The sequence below is a fragment of the Epargyreus clarus genome, unplaced genomic scaffold, assembly GCF_041222505.1.
Source record: "Epargyreus clarus isolate Ecla_fem2 unplaced genomic scaffold, WU_Ecla_fem_2.2 ptg000019l, whole genome shotgun sequence".
Lineage (NCBI taxonomy): Eukaryota > Metazoa > Arthropoda > Insecta > Lepidoptera > Hesperiidae > Epargyreus > Epargyreus clarus.
The window spans coordinates 1,979,013-1,997,693 of record NW_027332227.1 but is presented as its reverse complement, the minus strand read 5'-3'; the positions used below and the strand labels follow the sequence as shown (position 1 = coordinate 1,997,693).

General features: G+C 33.7%; 1 protein-coding gene across 1 annotated transcript in view; it reads left to right on the top strand.

Moving 5' to 3' along the window:
- The window catches only part of LOC140750459 (uncharacterized), a 50,671-nt gene extending 38,745 nt beyond the window's left edge, over nucleotides 1-11,926 (top strand). The window contains exons 3-6 of the mRNA XM_073083993.1: nucleotides 955-1,074; nucleotides 8,867-8,981; nucleotides 10,893-11,055; nucleotides 11,310-11,926. Of these exons, the coding sequence (XP_072940094.1) occupies nucleotides 955-1,074; nucleotides 8,867-8,981; nucleotides 10,893-11,055; nucleotides 11,310-11,442 (531 nt within the window). The 3' untranslated portion in view covers nucleotides 11,443-11,926. The remainder of the gene's footprint in view (nucleotides 1-954; nucleotides 1,075-8,866; nucleotides 8,982-10,892; nucleotides 11,056-11,309) is intronic.
- Nucleotides 11,927-18,681: the final 6,755 nt, after the last annotated feature.

The window sequence follows — 18,681 nt, the reverse complement described above, 5'->3', positions numbered from 1 at the left end:
GAAACCACGAAGTAATGGGCGACCTGTCCGGTAAACCGAGTTGTTGGCTTGGTAAACAAAAACTTCCGTAACTAACATTGCAGGGCGCAGGCGCTTTGTACCTGGCACGTGTGGGTACCAAGGGTATAGTGCTTGCCAAACTGCTAGTCCGCTCTGAAGTTGTTGTGACCAGGTGTAGTCATACAATTTGCTATGGCGACGCGGTTCATTGCTATATACAGAGCGGATTAGCACTTTTACGCGGACTATACCTTAGGAAATACATTGCCTAGTGGTGAAATTCGGCCATATGTCGTACGACTGGTGCTCAAATCCCAGACCTCTAATTTTTCCAAATTACCTACATAGGTACTAGAAAATATTTTTTACTTACTTTAGCTATGAAGATAAAAATTTTTAGGAAACCTACATTCCTCGTAGTTCGGTAAAAAAAAACTTTTTATTCTCAGAGTAATCTCGTAATTGGGTAATAATTGGGATGATAATTCGTTCTATTAAATCCCTAGTGTACAATAAAGATTAACTAAATTAGTTTTAAATTTGGTACAATTCTCTGTAGTAATTAAGGTGGCATCATCGTTACAATTATTTCTGACCTACAACAAGGTGAAATTGCGGTATTCTCGTTTGGAAGCCGTGGTGATGGAAAAATAGAAAAACATATACAATTCAACTTATGCTCAGAGGTAGTAAAATATTCATGACCTCTAGAAGGAAACCAGTCCTAAGTCAATGAAATAAATCTGAAAATTCATTTATTCTCATTTTGCCGCCGCCCAAAAGATAACAGATAGACTCAACAAATGAAAAGACTAAACAACAACGAACTGATAAACAACAATGATTTAAATATTGAAGGAGGGGAGGAGCCACTTCGTTACCCCCCAACGATCCGACAGTGATTAAAATTCTACTTCTTAAAGACAAAAGTTTAATAAAAAATCTTTATTCCAGGCAGCTCTATCAAGTCGCAAGGAGTCGGTGGCGCCGCTGACGGCAGAGAGAGATGGCACGCTCTTCCGTCACTCTCTCTCGTACCCTCTAGCGCTGGTTCTCCGGCTAAGAGTTCTACAGGTATGAATCAATATGATTATTGTGCTATTAATAACATATAATGAGCCAAAACGCAAGCTAAAAGAAGCGACAGCCAAGTGGTATAAAATCGGCCTCTCGATCAGGAGTCCGTGGTTCGAATCCCAGCTCTGATTTCCATTTATGTGAGCATTAGGATATATAATATTATTTGCTCAAAACTGCGAAGGACATCATCGCAGAGAGTTCCAATATCGATTCCCACTCATGAGATATTTTTTCATTTTAGAAATTTATATAGCCGTCTCTGTTTTGGGTCCTAACTATACTCCTACACTACCTGTATATAGTTAACCCACTGAATTCGAATAATTAATTCATAAAATACGAATTGGAATTAATTGAATCCATCAACATGTGCATGTGATTAACCTTCAGTGGATTTGATTCCGTGGGTAATGGATTCCATTACCGTGCCATTCATTTATTCACTTCAACCTCTGGTTTCAAAGCTATGTATATTTGGGGACCCTTTAAGTACACACTACACATACAGAACCCTTTGAGGCATATGTAAATAATAATACTGTTAGAGCTTACAGACCACCTGATGGTAAGTGGTCACTAACGCTCATGGAGATCTGGCCCCGGTGGCCGTCCTCAGCGCTGTGTAGGTCCTCTACAGGGATCTCTCCGGGATCTCCAAAGGAACGCAACTTGAGTCCTCTTACCAACTGAGTTAGCGCGATGCGCCATCGGGCTCCGCCCAGGAGAGCTTGACGCTCGCCACACCGTCTGGTGGGCACGACGGTATACGACCACACCTACCGCCGTCCTTCCCGGGGTCACTAGCCGGGTGGTTCGAGCTCCCACTCTTGCCGCCCGCAATCCCGGAAGCCCCTTTTAGTCGCCTCTTACGACAGGCAGGGGATACCGTAGCCCTATTCTGATCCCGGAACTACAGGGACAACGTTAGAAGTACCTAGTTGTGACTGTGGTATCTCCCAGGTCAAACTATACTTGTTCTATCACCTTTCTAAATTAATTTTATTATACTAAATCTACAACTTCACCAATTGACGTTGGAGCAGCCTGGAGAAGTCTGCTCATGTCCTCAAAGTAAAATCGATTATTATTCTATTATATTAATATCACGAATATTATATTAAACGATAGCAAACAAATTATCTAAATCGGTTTATCTCAACCGAATAACAATGGATTAATCCTATTATCTTATTGGTAAGGCCTAACTTAATATTAAATCGTCTCGAATATTCCAGAATAATGGATTGAATGATTGAATCATTTTAATATACGTATACACTTCTCAGAAATAAAGCTAAATAACGTATCTTGATACGTACTTTATTTAGATAGGAAATCTACACATATTGCCATCAACTCTTTACTTAAAACAAAGAACATTCACACAATTATATCGCGAATTTGAAGTTGGTAGAACCCTTTGTGGTTCGACTCCGGCGGCACCATCGCCACACCTATATCTGCCATATAACAGCAGTGTCAAGCGCTGCTGTGTTCTGGTTTGAAGGGTGCATACTTTTCCGAGGCGTTCCAGCTTAGTGATCAGGGTAGCAGCGCATCTCTGGCCGACCTCCGTCCGGTACGAATATCTAATCCTATCTGGAGTCGAACGGATGTCCATGGGCGGCAGTAGCCACTTACCATCAGGTGGACTGCATGGTCGTCTGCTACTCCATATTATAAAAGAAATCGGTTCGTACCCAGGTGTTTCAATTCAAGAGTCTCTGACAAGTCAGATCTTTGTTTATTTTTTTTATCCTTAAAATTAACTTTCCTCCTCTTCCTTCTCGGAAATCCTGAGTAATTGAAAATACAAGTGTCAAATCTATGCCATTGTAAGGGTATATTTTCATTACAATACTTTTTAGTTAATTTATGTTAATAATAGTCTATTTAATTGCTGGTGAGAAGCAATGTAGTGGGAAACTATATAAAAAGAAAGAAGAATATTATATTTTTTTATAAAATTAAGATATCATGGAATGATTTGTCAGAGAAAATAAATAATGGAGTTGTAATTGAATCTTTTCTACACTAATATTATAAAGAGGAAAACTTTGTTTGTTTGGTTGTAATGAATAGGCTCAAAAACTACTGGACCACTTTTAAAAATTCTTTCACCATTCGAAAGCTACATTATCTACGAGTAACATAGGCTATATTTTATATGAAATATATTTGATAAATAGATTTTGAGGCGGTACAAAGTTTGCCGGGTCAGCTAGTATTATATAAAATAGTATTTCAGGAATAATGAGGACACTATGATAAATGCACAAACTAAGTCCAGGCGAAAGTCGCGAGCAAAAAATAGTACTATACGTCATAATTTATTCGTAGAAGTGAAATTTCTAATTTTGGTCGACTATTCATAGGGATGAATTTTAATGAGGTCCATCGTGAGCGGTAAGGGTCGGTTGAGGCGACTAAACGCTTTGTTGCTTGAAAATTATTCATCACTGGACTTTCGAGACCTTTGTTTATATTTAAGGGGAAAATGTTCTTTAAAAGGACCGCATAGAATTAAACTGTGAAATTGAAATTAAATATTTATAATTAAGTATATGTGTATGTGTATCTTTGTCAAATATTGTACATCTAATTTGCATCTTTCGACGGGTCCTATGCCGATACTCCTAGTTTAGTATTGTTCGACTTTTACACAATTAAAATGATAAATTGCAATCACCGTTACTACCACTAACAATACTATCGAACCAGTGGGGGACTAAGGTATTCCGAGGCCCGGAGCTAAAAGTTGAATGGAGGCCCCCAGTGTAAAAAGTTGATTTTACAAAATTTAAAATGTTTCATAGTTTTTTTTTTATAATCTAGGAGTAGCAGACGACCATGCAGTCCACTTGACGGTAAGTGGCTACTGCCGCCCGTGGACATCTGTAATCAACCCCATATAGGATTAGATATTCCTACCTGAGGTCGGCACAGTTGTGCCCCGCTACCCCTGAGGACTAAGCTGGAACGCCTCGGAAAAGCCTGGCTCCCTTACCACACCCTTCAAACCGGAACACAGCAGCGCTTCCGATCATTCCGGTGACCTTTTTTTCGCCGATTTCTACACATTTCACAGATTGTTTAGTTCTGACGACCATATTTTAGCAACTGTGTTTGGGGGCCCCCAAGATCGGGGGCCCGGGGCGGACCGCCTCTTTCGCCCCCTCTTAGTCCGCTGAAGTATGGAACTCGAAACCCTCTGCGTGTTACACGAAGTTCGTGACCACTACGCTACGAGAGTTACAACTAAAAGCTCTTTACTTTTTATCTAATTACTAGATGACCCGGCAAACGTTGGGTTGCCATATAAATAAAAAAAATGTTAAGGGTGAAGAACTCTTATCCCTTAGGGGTATGAAAAACAGATAGTAGCCGATTCTCAAACCTACTGAATATGCACATAAAAATTGGTGAAAATCGATAAAGCCGTATCGGAGGTGTACGGTAACTAACATTGTGATACGAGAATTATGTATGTAAGATTTCCCTAAATTTATATTTAATTTTATTTCATTTATTTGAGAGGTGTTAGCTGAAAATAAACTATGATACTAAAATGTACAAGTGGGCAAAAAATTAGGTCGCCTACCACCCCCGTCGTGCTTTTGAAAATAATGACGTATAGAATACTTTTTAATTAATTATTCGTTAAAATAACACACTTTTTTGTTTACCAAACATAAACACAAAGCAAATAAAAAAATGAATAAAAGGTATGTCCTATTTTTTTCTTATCCAGTATATTTCAGAGTCCAATTACTGTAATTGCACGAAAAAATACAGTCATGCTGAGGAAATTACCAATCATCGTGACACGAGGGAAGTCTTTGAGACTTTCAATTCGTTTGAGTCGCAGCCTTTCACATGAAATCTCAAAAGAAAATCGATTTACTGGGATCTTATTCGTACCTTAGTTTCTACACACAAAATCTACAAAATGAAAGTTGATCGTTTTGTCCATGTATAATGTCGATGATTGATATTTTCTTAGTTTTAAATTAAATGCATAAGGACAGAATTTTAAACATTAACTTTTAAACTTTACATTTCACATACCTTTGACATTTTTTTACATAAATCTCTCAGGTATGCAGGTTTCCTCACAATGTTTTCCTTCACCGTTTTAAGCAAGTGATAATTAATTTCTCATACGCACAAAACTTTCAAAATCAGGGGTGCCCCTCGTACCTAAGGGATACTAAATCTTGGAGATTACTAAACTGATTTAAATGATTCCGTCTTGCAAAGATAGAGTATAGTATCGGATATAAACTTACTTTTTATTTAAAAAAATAACTCTCCCACTCCCTCTTCAGTCGGTCCCTGACTATAGAGGCTCGTGACTTCTTTTTAGTCAGTTTTAACGAAATATACCTAAAGAGCTATAGCAAGCTGAGTTTATTAAGAGTTCCTTAATAAATATCAATATCCTGATGAGATACGGGCGAAGTAATATAAAGAAACATTATTTTATATTACAGAAATAATATTTCATATCCTCGTAATAACATATGACCCGTATATTTATTCAAATAAAGATATCAATTTACTAGATGATCTCTCACTGATATTTGTAGCCAAAAATCCAATTACATTTAAAACACTCTATATCACAAAGAAACATGGCGGATCATACCGTTAGGTAATTTTGAAGGAACTAGAATTTCTGACAAGGGTTTTGGAATGATAGACGGATAAGGGTTTGTTTTGAAATACAAATTTCGTACACGATGTAAGCAAAAAAGCATTAATAGCCGAGTGGATAAGAAACTGGTCCTCTTATTCGAGAAGTACGAGGTTCAAATCTCAAGAACGCTTTGCTTTTTGAAAATTGTGTGCGCATTAGAAATTTATTATCACTTGCTTAAACGGTAAATTAAAACATCGTGAGGAAATGCATGCCTGAGAGTGAGAATAAAAATGTTTCCACGGCTGTGTGAAGTCTACGCAAGTCGGGCCTAAAACCCTCACTCTGGAAGGAGACAGGATATGAGTATTAACGAAATGATTTAAAGTCCATTCGTCATACGTATTTACGATTATTACAGGTTGTTTATGTTCGGTCAAGTTAGTCGATAGATGCCAGTGCCCACATAATAATAAGTGGATTATAAACTTTTTGCTACTCCAAATACACTACGGGAGACCTACCCGCCCTAGAATCTGTAATAGGTTTAAGGTTAAGAGAATCCGTGTTCGTAAGAGTTATAAAGAAAAAAAATCGTCAAGTAGATAATTATTCACAGACGATTGTTCACTATATGTAAGAAAAAATACATTTGTTGGACAACGACAGTTTACATAGAAAACAATACATATACAATCAAAGCTTGTAATATACTCGTAGTATAAAATAAATAGCGTCTGGAGTATTGACCCTTTTAAATTTTTAACCTTAATATATTAATTAATGGCATTAAGATATTTATAATCCCTGTAAAAGTTACAAAGTTAACCGTAAGCCCGTTACGCTCCGGTTCAGTTTTTCGGTCTCGGTTCAGATAATCTTTTTACGCTTATGACGTAAAATATCTGCGTAAAATCACAATAAATTATGCTCAAAATTCGCCTTAGTAACGCGGTGACTAAGTTAAGGCGTCCATCAGTTGTAGGATAATATGTATAATGTATATACTTATAGAAACACTTGAATGAGTTACCTTTATTAATTTAATAGCTGTGAGCGCGGTTACATACCTATCCTAAGTACCCAAAATTATATACCAACTGATAGCAATTGACGTTCACATGTTTGCTATGTTCACGTGTTTTAAATTGGTTCCGGTTAAATCATTCTTATCGTGATATCTTTTAAACTTTCCGATCAAATTATTTTGTGTAAAAGACAAAGTTAATCTACATTAAATTTCAAAAGCGATTAGGGATTAGGCGATTTTGATGTGTTTTTCAATCAAAAGGACTATAATGAAAAATCTGTGTTGTCCGTCGCGGCTCGTCGACATATCAGGTCAAGTGTACACGATACCCCAGTGAGGCAAACGCCCTAGTAAAGCCAAACACAACCCAAATATTCACAAACATATGTTTCACCTGAAACAAAGGGTTTCGTCGAGTTATGGCCGAAACTGATACTTATAATAATTATTTTCTTTTTTTTATTTCACAGAAATTGCCATTCAAGACGTCAGAAAACTAGGCTCTAATTCCTTTTAGCAGTTCCTACTAATTATTATTATTATTCTTTATTTTCTTTTTCCGCGTATTATAAAACCTTATAACTTTTCCATGTAATTTTTTGTTGTCAAATATAGTCTATGAATCTATCAATGTATAATTCAATAACACCAAAAGTTTTTATACAAGTGCGAATTTAGTGTATTACCTAATAAAATATACAAATAATAAGCTATTTTGAAATCACATTAGATTACATTTATTTGATCTTAGATAAAAGCGAATATATTTTTGTAACATATATAAATGTTAGCGACATCTGAAATAACATAGTTCGGAATTGCTAGCGTCAACATAACTTACCTGTGTGATAACACATGTTTACTTTCCATTTACGAACATCAACTTTGCTTGTACACCGGCGAAGGCTTTGAGGTTTTAAAAACCCCTGAGGACTAAACCGAAATGCTCACATTGTAAGACTATCTTGCAAATAATAATTGTATAAATAAGGCAAATAGAAGCATTGCCAGATGCGCATTAGAAGTCAAATAAGAATTACAAGTTATACGAAATTTGGCAGATGTTAGCAAAGTGGGAAATGAGATTGCAGCCCATCTGATATTATTGCCTCTGATCAATGTTACTGACAATGACGCAAGATAGGAAAATTCCAACTGAGTTAGTTGAAATTTTCCTGTTCAGTCAATCACAGATGCATATCGTCTTTGAAATAAACGACTCCTATTAGTATTTCTTTATTAACTCACCCTTCATTCTAGAAGATAGCAATGTTACACAATTTATTTAACTAACGCAGACCTTGGTATGACCACAGTGCTACCGCAGTCAAGTCTGTAGTAACGTTTGTTTCAGCCGCTGCATCTCAATTAATGCATTTCTGTAATAAATTGAGTAAAGCTACTGCTCTATATAAAGTTAATCACTATTTTCAATGGGTAGCAGTAACCACTTAATTTCAGGTAAATTACATTCGTATGCGCTACTCATAAAAGTACATAGATACACTACATTTTACATAATAGTAGTTTTAGATACTTGTATATCTAAAATTAATAAAAAAAAAATGTGAGCCGTCACGGGACGCCTGGCAGATGTGAAACATCGACATTATTTTGTAAAAGTAATATGCAGAAAAGAACATATTGTGATAGGAACTAAATATGTCATAATGATAAAATAAAATAATACGATTTTTTTCCAGATAACGATGACTATTTATTGAATAAACATTTATTTTCATTAAATACAAAAAATTACGCATTTATTTCAAATCGTGACTACTTAATTCGTTTAATCAATGACTTCGGTAATAGTTATTGCGCATGGCGACGCGTCGCCACACCGTACACACTACTGCATATAGACTGTATATATATACCATCGTATCGTATCGTATAGCTTGGCGACGCGGCATGCGTCACCACGGCATGCGTCGCCACGCCAGAAATCGGTTTTACGTGCGGCTATAGATGTTTCACATCAAAAGTCTACATCTTTAACTGTAACAAAAACAAAACAAAAATAACAGCTCTATAAAAAGGATATCGTTGTGAGATTTGCAGTCCATCTGCAAGCTTGGTTCGAAATTCTGTTCTTATTTTAAATTTACCTGCAGATCGTCTGCGGCATCTCGACGCTAGTGATGGGCAGCGTTGCGTTTATAGAAGAGCGGCAGAAGTTCAACATGGGTCTCGGTATACCAGCTGGAGGCTTCAGTATACTTGCTGCAGGTAAAACATTTTTGTGAATCTTTTTTTTCCAATAATGATTGAGGGATAACTACTTTTGAGCACTTCTTTTTCTGCAAATAAACGGAGGTCTAACCACGACTTCACTATTCTATTTATCAAACATACCTACACATTAAGATTGTAAGTGAATTTAAATGATATTATTCTGCATATAAAATACATAAACTTCATATAAAATTGTTTTTATTGTAATAAATCTTAAGATACCTTACTAAGTTATTCATTATAAGAATAACTAAAGTAAAAATGTAAAATTTGCAATATATTGATTACGCATATTGAATCCATGGTATGTAAAAAATGTGGCACTATTTCGAAACACGATTTGTTTTATTTGTAGTCATCGGTTTTACGGGGATTAAAAGCGATCCGACAAGCTTATTTATTATACGAACAAACTTTGCATCAGACTACAACTAACAAACGTGCAATTACCCAAACATAATACGTGTTACAACTGAATTACGAATAACAAATTCGCACTATAAATAACAAGAGAAGCTACATGAAAAGCAGATGTGTATCGTTTTGGGGGCGGCAAAAAGAAACAAATTATAGCTTCATGAGGAAACCTGCATACCTGAGAGATTTATAATAAAATCTCAAAGGTATGTAAAATCTACCAATACACACTTGGCCAGCGCGGTAGACTATGGCCTAATCCTTCTCATTATGAGTGGAGACCCGTGCCCAGCAGTGGGACAGTAATGGTGATGATGATGATGATAGCTTTTACTTACTTATGAAAACGGTGGGAAAATCTCCTAAACAGCAAACTTTTTCGCCGGCCTTATCCTATAAGACGGCAAATTCCAATTCTGTACCAAGAATCAGAAACCCACGCTAAAGCATTTATTAAAGGTAGCAAAACCTACACCTACACATAACAAAATTTACACCAAAAAGAAAACCTGTTACTATATATATGCAGCTAAAATTTACAAAATCTTCCATTCTACAATAAATACAAAATATACAGTCACTTCAAATAATAAAAAGTAACGTTAAACTTAAAATCTGCAGCAACTAAAATATTGCTGGATTTTTTATTTTTACTAACAACTTTTGGAACTACACTAGTAATTATTTAGAAACCTATCAGCATCGAAAACTAACCACAAAAGCATATATGTACAATCCCCCAGCGTACAAAAGTCAAGTCATAAATGTCATCAGCAATACCGCATCAGGCCCCCGGGAGTGGCATGACATGTTTAGTTAAAAATAACGAATGTCGTAGTTCGGGAGTCCCCATACTTATACGGCGTGTTACAGTGTGCAGTAAAATGTCTAAGCTATATGAAATCCAAACCAAGTCTTTATAGACATAATATATTTGTGGTTTAATTCCGGCCACCGCCACATCTATTCCGCTTCTCCCATATTACATAAAAATCAATCTTAAGTCAAGTAAAACTAACATTTACTAAAAGACTAGGCTTAACCTCTAGAATGTCTATTTTTGTATTTTTGGTCGGAAAATATACAATGATCTAAAAATTGTTTAACATTTTAAATACATCAAATATGAATGAAGGAGTGCAATTAAAACAAATTGTTACAAAACAAAATCTAAATACATTTTAGTAGAATCACTATCATTTGTATCAACGCTTATTAAAACCTAAATTGATGGATATAGTCTTATTGACAAAAACTTATATCTTTGTTCCTGAAAACAATACCGCCTTATCGATGCCAGTTAGTCAAAACCCGGTCGTTATATTGAAATTTGAATAAACATATCTAAGATGAAATGAAACGAAAGCATATTCATTCCATATAGTTTTAACCAATTCATTACGATTCGACGTTGATAAACAAAGGGAGCCCCAAACAACAATAGCCTCAAACATGACGTAGGAACGTAATTTAATTGTTTGCTTCTAGCTGTATCCATACATACATCGCGCGGTTGGAGCTTAGTGACGGGCGGAGCGAGCGTCGGAGCGGGCGCGGCGGGCGTTTTGTGGATTGCGTCTGGCTGTCTTCTCATTGCCTTGATTGTGCAAAGCTGTAGAACTATACTGGACCCATCTGGACTTGATAATGGGTTAGTTTATAGAATAAACATTTGATTGTAATCAGTAACATGGTTAATGAAATTTTCAGTGACCGCCATTAGTTCAAGTATTTTTTTTAATTTTTGATCCATTATTAATTTCTATAACAGTAACATTCTTATTCGTTAATATTAATATTACGCATTTTATATATAAAAATATATAAAGTAAATTAATATTTATGAATCATATTGGTCTATTTGAGTATGTAACGTTTTATCAACCAACTTTTTCATTTATTCAGCGACGGTGAAGCTATAGAAGATTACCGACCCTCACCACGCGATTTGATCGTGATCGCGTGCGTGCAGATCGTCTTAGCCGCCTCTACGCTCTTCAGCGCTGTGGTCTGCGCGAGAATCGACTGCACCGCCTGACGGGAGCCCGCGGGGCCGCTTACGCGCCGTCGCGTCAGCGAAGCGCCCGGCCCCGCTACCGTCTCCGCGCCCGCTGACAACGTGTCCACACCCGATAACGTGGAACGAGAAAAGGGTGGGCGGGTCGCTTGGCTCATATAAACCTTTAGTGCCCTGTGACGTACTTTTAATAGCATTGTTAGGTTGCGAGCTCGTCACAGCCGACATGGGATTTGAGGTCGACAAAACTTTTATCATATCGCGTTTCGAGAGACTGTTTTTAATTAAAAGTAGCGAAGAAACTCTTTGAGATGGTGGATTAATTTCACCTAATTACATTTAAGTCGCATTTATTATGAGGCTTTGTTCGTGTTGCTTTTACTTGAAAGTTAGAAATAGGTTACGCCATTAATTTCGTGTCGTAAATTATGAATCCCAAGTAATACTAAAACTAGAAGAAGACTAATAGAGGCATAATAGTAAATATCTGCTGAAGTCTTAATATAAACTATAATCCGATTCATAAATAGGTGTCCAAAATGTAAACAAAGGTACCTATCAAGAAAATATGTTTCAAATGGTAGTTTCTTATTTTTGACAATATTAAATTAATACAAAGATAAAAAAATATTATCAAAATCAATTCACATTTTACAATATTTATATTAACTTAATTTCATACCATACAGTAATAATAATAAAAACAAGATTTATGGTAGAAAATTAAATTGTGATAATGGTAACACAATCGGGATCCAAAACATTTTTTGTGCCGCCATTTTTAAGTTTCGAAGTTGATATTATTTATTTTTGTGATCGTGGTCGAACTCGAATGTTTTCTAGTTTTTATAGCGCGTTTTTTTAAATTATGTGCAGTTATTAAGTTTTTGTTTTATGTTGAATTTGTGAAAGTTTTCGTTTCTTGATAATTTGTTAAGGTTTGCAATACCTGTAATTGTATTTTGACAATGACATTTCTTTGTTTACATTTTGGACACCTAATTATGAATCAGACTATAAGGACGTTAATAATTACAAATCCTTATCGATAATAAAATATTGATTTCTGGATAAAATAAAATTTAAATGTAAATATCTTAGGTATTTCAATTATATTATTAAAATAATACGTAAAGTCTTCTTACATGTAGATATTAGTTATATCTAAAGCATAATATTATAATTTTATTCGTAAAATTATAGTGATAGAAAACTTTTGTACACATATCTAGAATTGTTATAATATAATTATTACAATAAAAAATATAGTATTATATATAATAAAAAAACTTATAAAAAGTAAAAAAAAAACTCTTTTCTACATTTTTTCTGCTATTACAGTTCCAAAATGTATAAAGTATAATAATAACCTAATTGATTAATTTATGAACATAAATACATTCAAGTACCTACATCAGTATAGACCTTACTTTTTAATGTCTTTTATATTTACCAATAATTATTTTTGTTTATAATTTTTACTATTGATTATTCCCTTGACGTTGTAGTAACATGTAAATATTATATTTCAAAATTTCATTGTTTTGTAGTCAAACCATTAAAAGTTGCGCGTGCAACTCTAATGCCCCATCTGTGTGAATCACAACAACCAGTAACGAATTCAAACATATGGATAGTGTTTTATGTAGTTAGTTCTATGTGCACGTGAAGGTTCGCAAGCGCTTGTACTCCAACTTTTGAGTCCCTAATCAAGCCAAAAGTTTGTAGAGGTTCGGAGTTTGCAGCAAATGCCGAGCGTATGAACACGGCAAGTTCCATAAAGTCGCAAGTAAAATTTCTCATTTTTCAATTTGTCATTTTACTATTGATAGACAACTATAATAACAAGTGACCTAGAGATGAAGGATTGGGAGCTACTCGGTCCGGCAAAGAACTAGAAGACGCATTGCACTCAAAATCACTCGAATCACAAAACTGTTCCTTATTCGAAATTTTAAATGTCTTTAGAAGACTTCTCATGCAATAAAAATACAGTCGTTCTATTTGCATTTGGGTCACCAAAGCATTTTACTTTTAAAAACTTTTTAATAATGTTTTTGCAAGCTTTAATAGACAGTTTAACAAACATTCAATTTTATTATTCTCTGTCCAAAATGTGCTCACGATAACATTTTAATCATTATTTGACCTTGATTTTCAAACTTAGTAAAACGGTGTTTCCATAATCTTATTCTGAAAATGTCGAGCGTAGTTTAAATAAGATTTGCTTCTTTTGGACTAAGATAATAATTTCATAAAATAAGATAACAATTTCACAGAAAAAATAATCCCAAGTTAAAGGAAATGTTTTTGTGACTATTATTATAATTATTTATGTAAAACGAATATTTTTTGTGTGATTAAAGCTTAAATGTGATAGAATAAAATCTTATAATTTGCCAAAAAAATGTAATAAGTTCATATTAATTTTAATTTATTTTAAGTAACAAAGACTTATTTTTGAATTACAATTACAATTATTAGGCGATTACAAATTGTATTCAGGTTTTTTCGTAAAATAAATGGAATTGTACATATTTCAAGTTACAATTTCATTACAATATTTACGCGTAATGTCCATTCAATTTACTATTTGTAAAATGATTGTAAATCCATTATTGTAAGTTTTAATTTCATATTTAAAATTATGGATAAATGTTAACATTCTTCCACTGTTTTGTTTATATAGATGAACCATATTTAGTATAAATTTTAATGTAGGTATTATTTTCCTTACAATATTGTATTTTCTTAATAAAAACAAATACATTAAACCCGTGTTTTACTATAAATTCCATAAAATGTAGTGCAAATTAATTAATAATCAGTATTTAACCAGACATCTTTCTTTTTCTTTTTTACGAATGGGAATCCTTCATAATGTACCTGGTGTAGTGGGAGCGACACGTGGTTATGTGGGATTGTTACTGCACTTTTTATAATATAGAAGTAGCAGACGAACATTCTGTCCACCTGATGATAAGTGGCTACTGCCGCCCATGGACACCTCTAATCAACCCCAGATAGAATTAGATATTCCTATGTGAGATCGGCCACAGATGCGCCGCTACCCCTTAAGACTAAGCTGGAACGCCTCGGAAGAGTATGTCTTCCTTACCACACCCAACACTGCTGTTATTAGGCAGAAATAGGTGTGGCGGTGGTGCCGCCGGAGTAGAACCACAAAGGATTCTACCACCTTCAAAAATACAAATAAAAATAAAATAAAAATTTCGAATTCCAATCACGTAAATCTTCTTAAGTTACTTACATAAAGAAATATAGTAAGCTCAAGAAGCCCGGACCAAGGTTTTTCAAATATTTTCGAGAATGTGTCAAACTAAACACTTTCTAGGAATAAAATTAAAATGTATAAGTATAATTTCAAAATATCTAAGCTTATAATCTCGTTAGAAATAAAATGGTTTCTATAGGTATCTTAGGTACCCCGTTCCGTTCTGTACAAATATCATTCTAATTTAATTTATGCAAAACAAACCCTTATTCCGTTCGCATTCCCTGATGACACAAGCAGGGTTGTCTGATATCCACACGTATTTGAAAAATAAAATTACATATGTACCAACTTCAATTTAATTAGTTCTGAGAAAATTCCTGTGACAGACAGATAGAGGGACACTCGAGTGATTCTATAATAATTCGGTTTTTAATTTTGTTGTACCGTAAACAATTCTCATTCGGTATTGTATTTAAATACTTTATGATTAAAATATAAATAATATATCCTGTCCATCCTGTCTCATGCACGTAATAGATTAACTACAAAAGATTGCAAAATAAAAAGATATTTTAAATTATTATGACTAATTTATTAAACAAAAGTTGTCTTACACATTAAAACAAAACGAAGATTTCAATATAATTAAACTAAATTTACTATTGAAATTAAGTAAACATGAAATATCAGTATTTAAGAGCAAAACTAAGATTTTAAATTATAATATAATGAATTTACCATTAAAATTAAGACAATATACATTAACAGTATCGTACCTGAGTTTAATTATCCTGTTGTTATTTAAATTATTGTGTATTATATTTTCGTACTGCGTATTTGCCCGAAGAAAAGATGTGTCGTAATTCGAACAACGCAAAAAGAAGAAAACAGAAGAAAATAACCGCACTTGTTTTTCCAGCCAGTTAAATAATATTAAATTTAATACTTACATAAATTAATATTTTAATGCTTATGTTAATTTAGTATATTATATTCAAATCATAAAATTTTAATATAATTAAAAAATATACATTTCTTAAAATATGCATCATAAAGAAAATATAATCCTTATTATAGCGTAACGCTGGCTCGTAAGTACTGTTGATGTTTATAAACAATAATGTGTCTGAACAATACACTTCCAGTACTCATGACTTATTATTTGGAGGATAAATATTAAACAAGATAAATATAGCTTTACATCATACTTTAACATTATTGAAAAATAATTTCCTAAATTACAAGAAACAGCTATTTCAGTTATTTCATACATAATTTTAAAATAAGACTAGTACTAAATTGTAATTCTGTCACACGCGTATCCACCATTTGTTAACCCATTTCCTTTCACTGGTCTGCTGGAAGAATTTTCATTAGGAATAAGCAGTACCTTTTCACAAAATGTTATTTATAAGTCTTTTGTATCAGTTGCTGTATCAATGAAGGAAAAATAAAAAAAGGTATTCAAAAGTGTGTGTGAAATCGCAACTTGGCCATCAGGATGGATTAAAACCTAAACCCCTTTTACTCTGACATAGAAATTCACTCTTTTATACATTTTTCTTTTATTCTTTCACTCTTGCCCAGCAAACATGGGTTAACACTGCTTTGTTGTATCAACATAATGAACGTTATGAGACTATAATAACGCCATTAATTATTGTAACGTGACAACCCTGCGTTAGTGCAAATGTGCGACGAAAATCCGTTAGGCGCCCGCCAGCCCTGGTTACACAAGAGTCATTACCGCATTCGTAATGGACATCATCTGTACCCTTACCATGAGTTTTCAAACCATCCCACAATTTTACGTTACGTTTACTCAATCCATTATTTTGTTCCGTTTGCTTCCGAGTAAACATATCAATAAGTAAGTGATCAAGTCTTTTTGTCTGCCTCACATGTTCGCAAAAAAGAGAAATAAAACATGAAGCGCGAAAATGGGTTAGATCCACCACGTAAGCCAAGCGCGCATTAGTAACATTAGTAACATTCACAACATGCAGACAACAATAATAATAAATAATGAATGGCGTAGAAGTAACATAGGTATTAAGTTCAAAGGTAACTCTAGTACCTAATAGGTAATAAGTAATTTTAGTACCTAATGGACATGTTAATACTTTGGTTACAATAAGCTATATCCGCAGAAAATAAGTGGAAACAACTAATTGTATTGTTGGTGTCAATATATAACAATACACCACACAGTTATGTGAACCCCAAAAACAGAGGGTGAATGCGGGCAAAATCGCCCACATAGTAGAATACGAGTATCTCGATAGCTCTCTCCAACAATCTATGACATTATGGGCAAACCAACTTAACAAAGGAAGCTTTTAGACACGACCTGGTAAAAGTTTCAAAGTCCATTAGAAGCTTGATAGAGGCCAGTGCATTTTCTTTGCTAACTTTCTAAGGAAATTGTTCTTCAAGTTTAGTTACCCGATAGTGGGAGCCCACAATTTATATTCAGGTTTAAGTATTATGCAACCAAAAAAATAGAACGCAATATATTAATTAAAAGTAATTGTGGAAACATGTCCGTAATTCTGTAGTATAATTACTCGCACAAAGCAAAATAATTGTTTCATAGATAATATTAGAAAACAACCGTAATTAAAAGATTAATATGAACATGTAAGATGTAACATCAATTATCTCGTCTGTGTTGTATTAATATGATACGTCGATATTACGTTAATATCAACTTAAAAGACCGGCTAATAAATAACTCAAATTCTAGCTTTATTACTAATCAACACATTATTAGGTAAATATAAGACGGTAAACTAATAAAAATACGTGTGTTATAGAATTCCTTTCACCGCTTCTTCTCCATAACGAAACACCTTCAATCTAACACTTCGGTAGATTACATGAATGTTCAAAAAGTAAAAAAGTAAATTCTGTAAAGAATCTGCTTGTAAGTATTTTGAATCAGCATTTTGATTTTCGTACGATAAAATATAAAAAGATAACTGTGAATAAATATTTATTTTAAAGCGAATCAGGCTCTTATTTGCCCACTCGCCTCGATTAATATGTAAAGTTAAACAAACATCTGACTTATATTATAAAGGACGTTTTATATTATCTTTGTTATCAGTTATTATCTTGTATCGTTTTTTTCTTTAACCTTTCAAAGTTTTGATGCAACGGGTAATTTTATGTTAACTTGTTGATACATATTTGTTATTATTAATATATTTCATATTTAAATATAGAAAAGTATAAAATATAGAAAAAGCTTAAATATAAAATCACTTAATACATAATTACTCAATTATCAATTTATTCCAATTATGAATTGAAATGAATTAAAATGTGCAATTAAAACTAAATGAAAATAAAATAGCCACTTAGCTTTTCTCCCTTTTTAATAAACTATTTTTTTATTTTTTTACGGCACAAAAACCTCATATAAGAATTCAGACAATATTTTCACTGAAAACAATTCGTACAATATCAAAACGTTCATCAAAAATTTTAGAGAACTATGAGAGACTAGCAAAATGTTTTTTCGGCAAATTCGAAAGGTACTTTTGGTACAATGACATCGTTGAGATAAGAACTGTAACTGTGTTTTTACTGAAAACTGCGGCCGGGACTCAAATAAAACCGCTTTTAGCAGATAATGGTGGAACCTAGATAAGATTTTTTTTCTCGTGTTCAAATTTCGGTTTTTATCGACCCCTGATAGGATCTCCAGCTAGGTAACATAAATATCTAAATATGAATATATACTCGTACATATAATAGAGAAATAAATATTAATTGAGATTTATATTTAGGATCTTAATTAAATTTACTAAACGAAAAGTATAGCATAATAAGAAACAACAAATTAGAACATTTCTCAATATGTTACTCTCAACCGCCCCTCCGTAACTTCTCTGATTGAACGTGGTAGAACTCCTCGTGGATTTTGGGCGTCACCGCCCCCAAACCTATTACAGTAATAATTTAACGACTTCAAGACAAGGATGTCGAGTCGAAAGCAACGTATTTCTGAATGATCT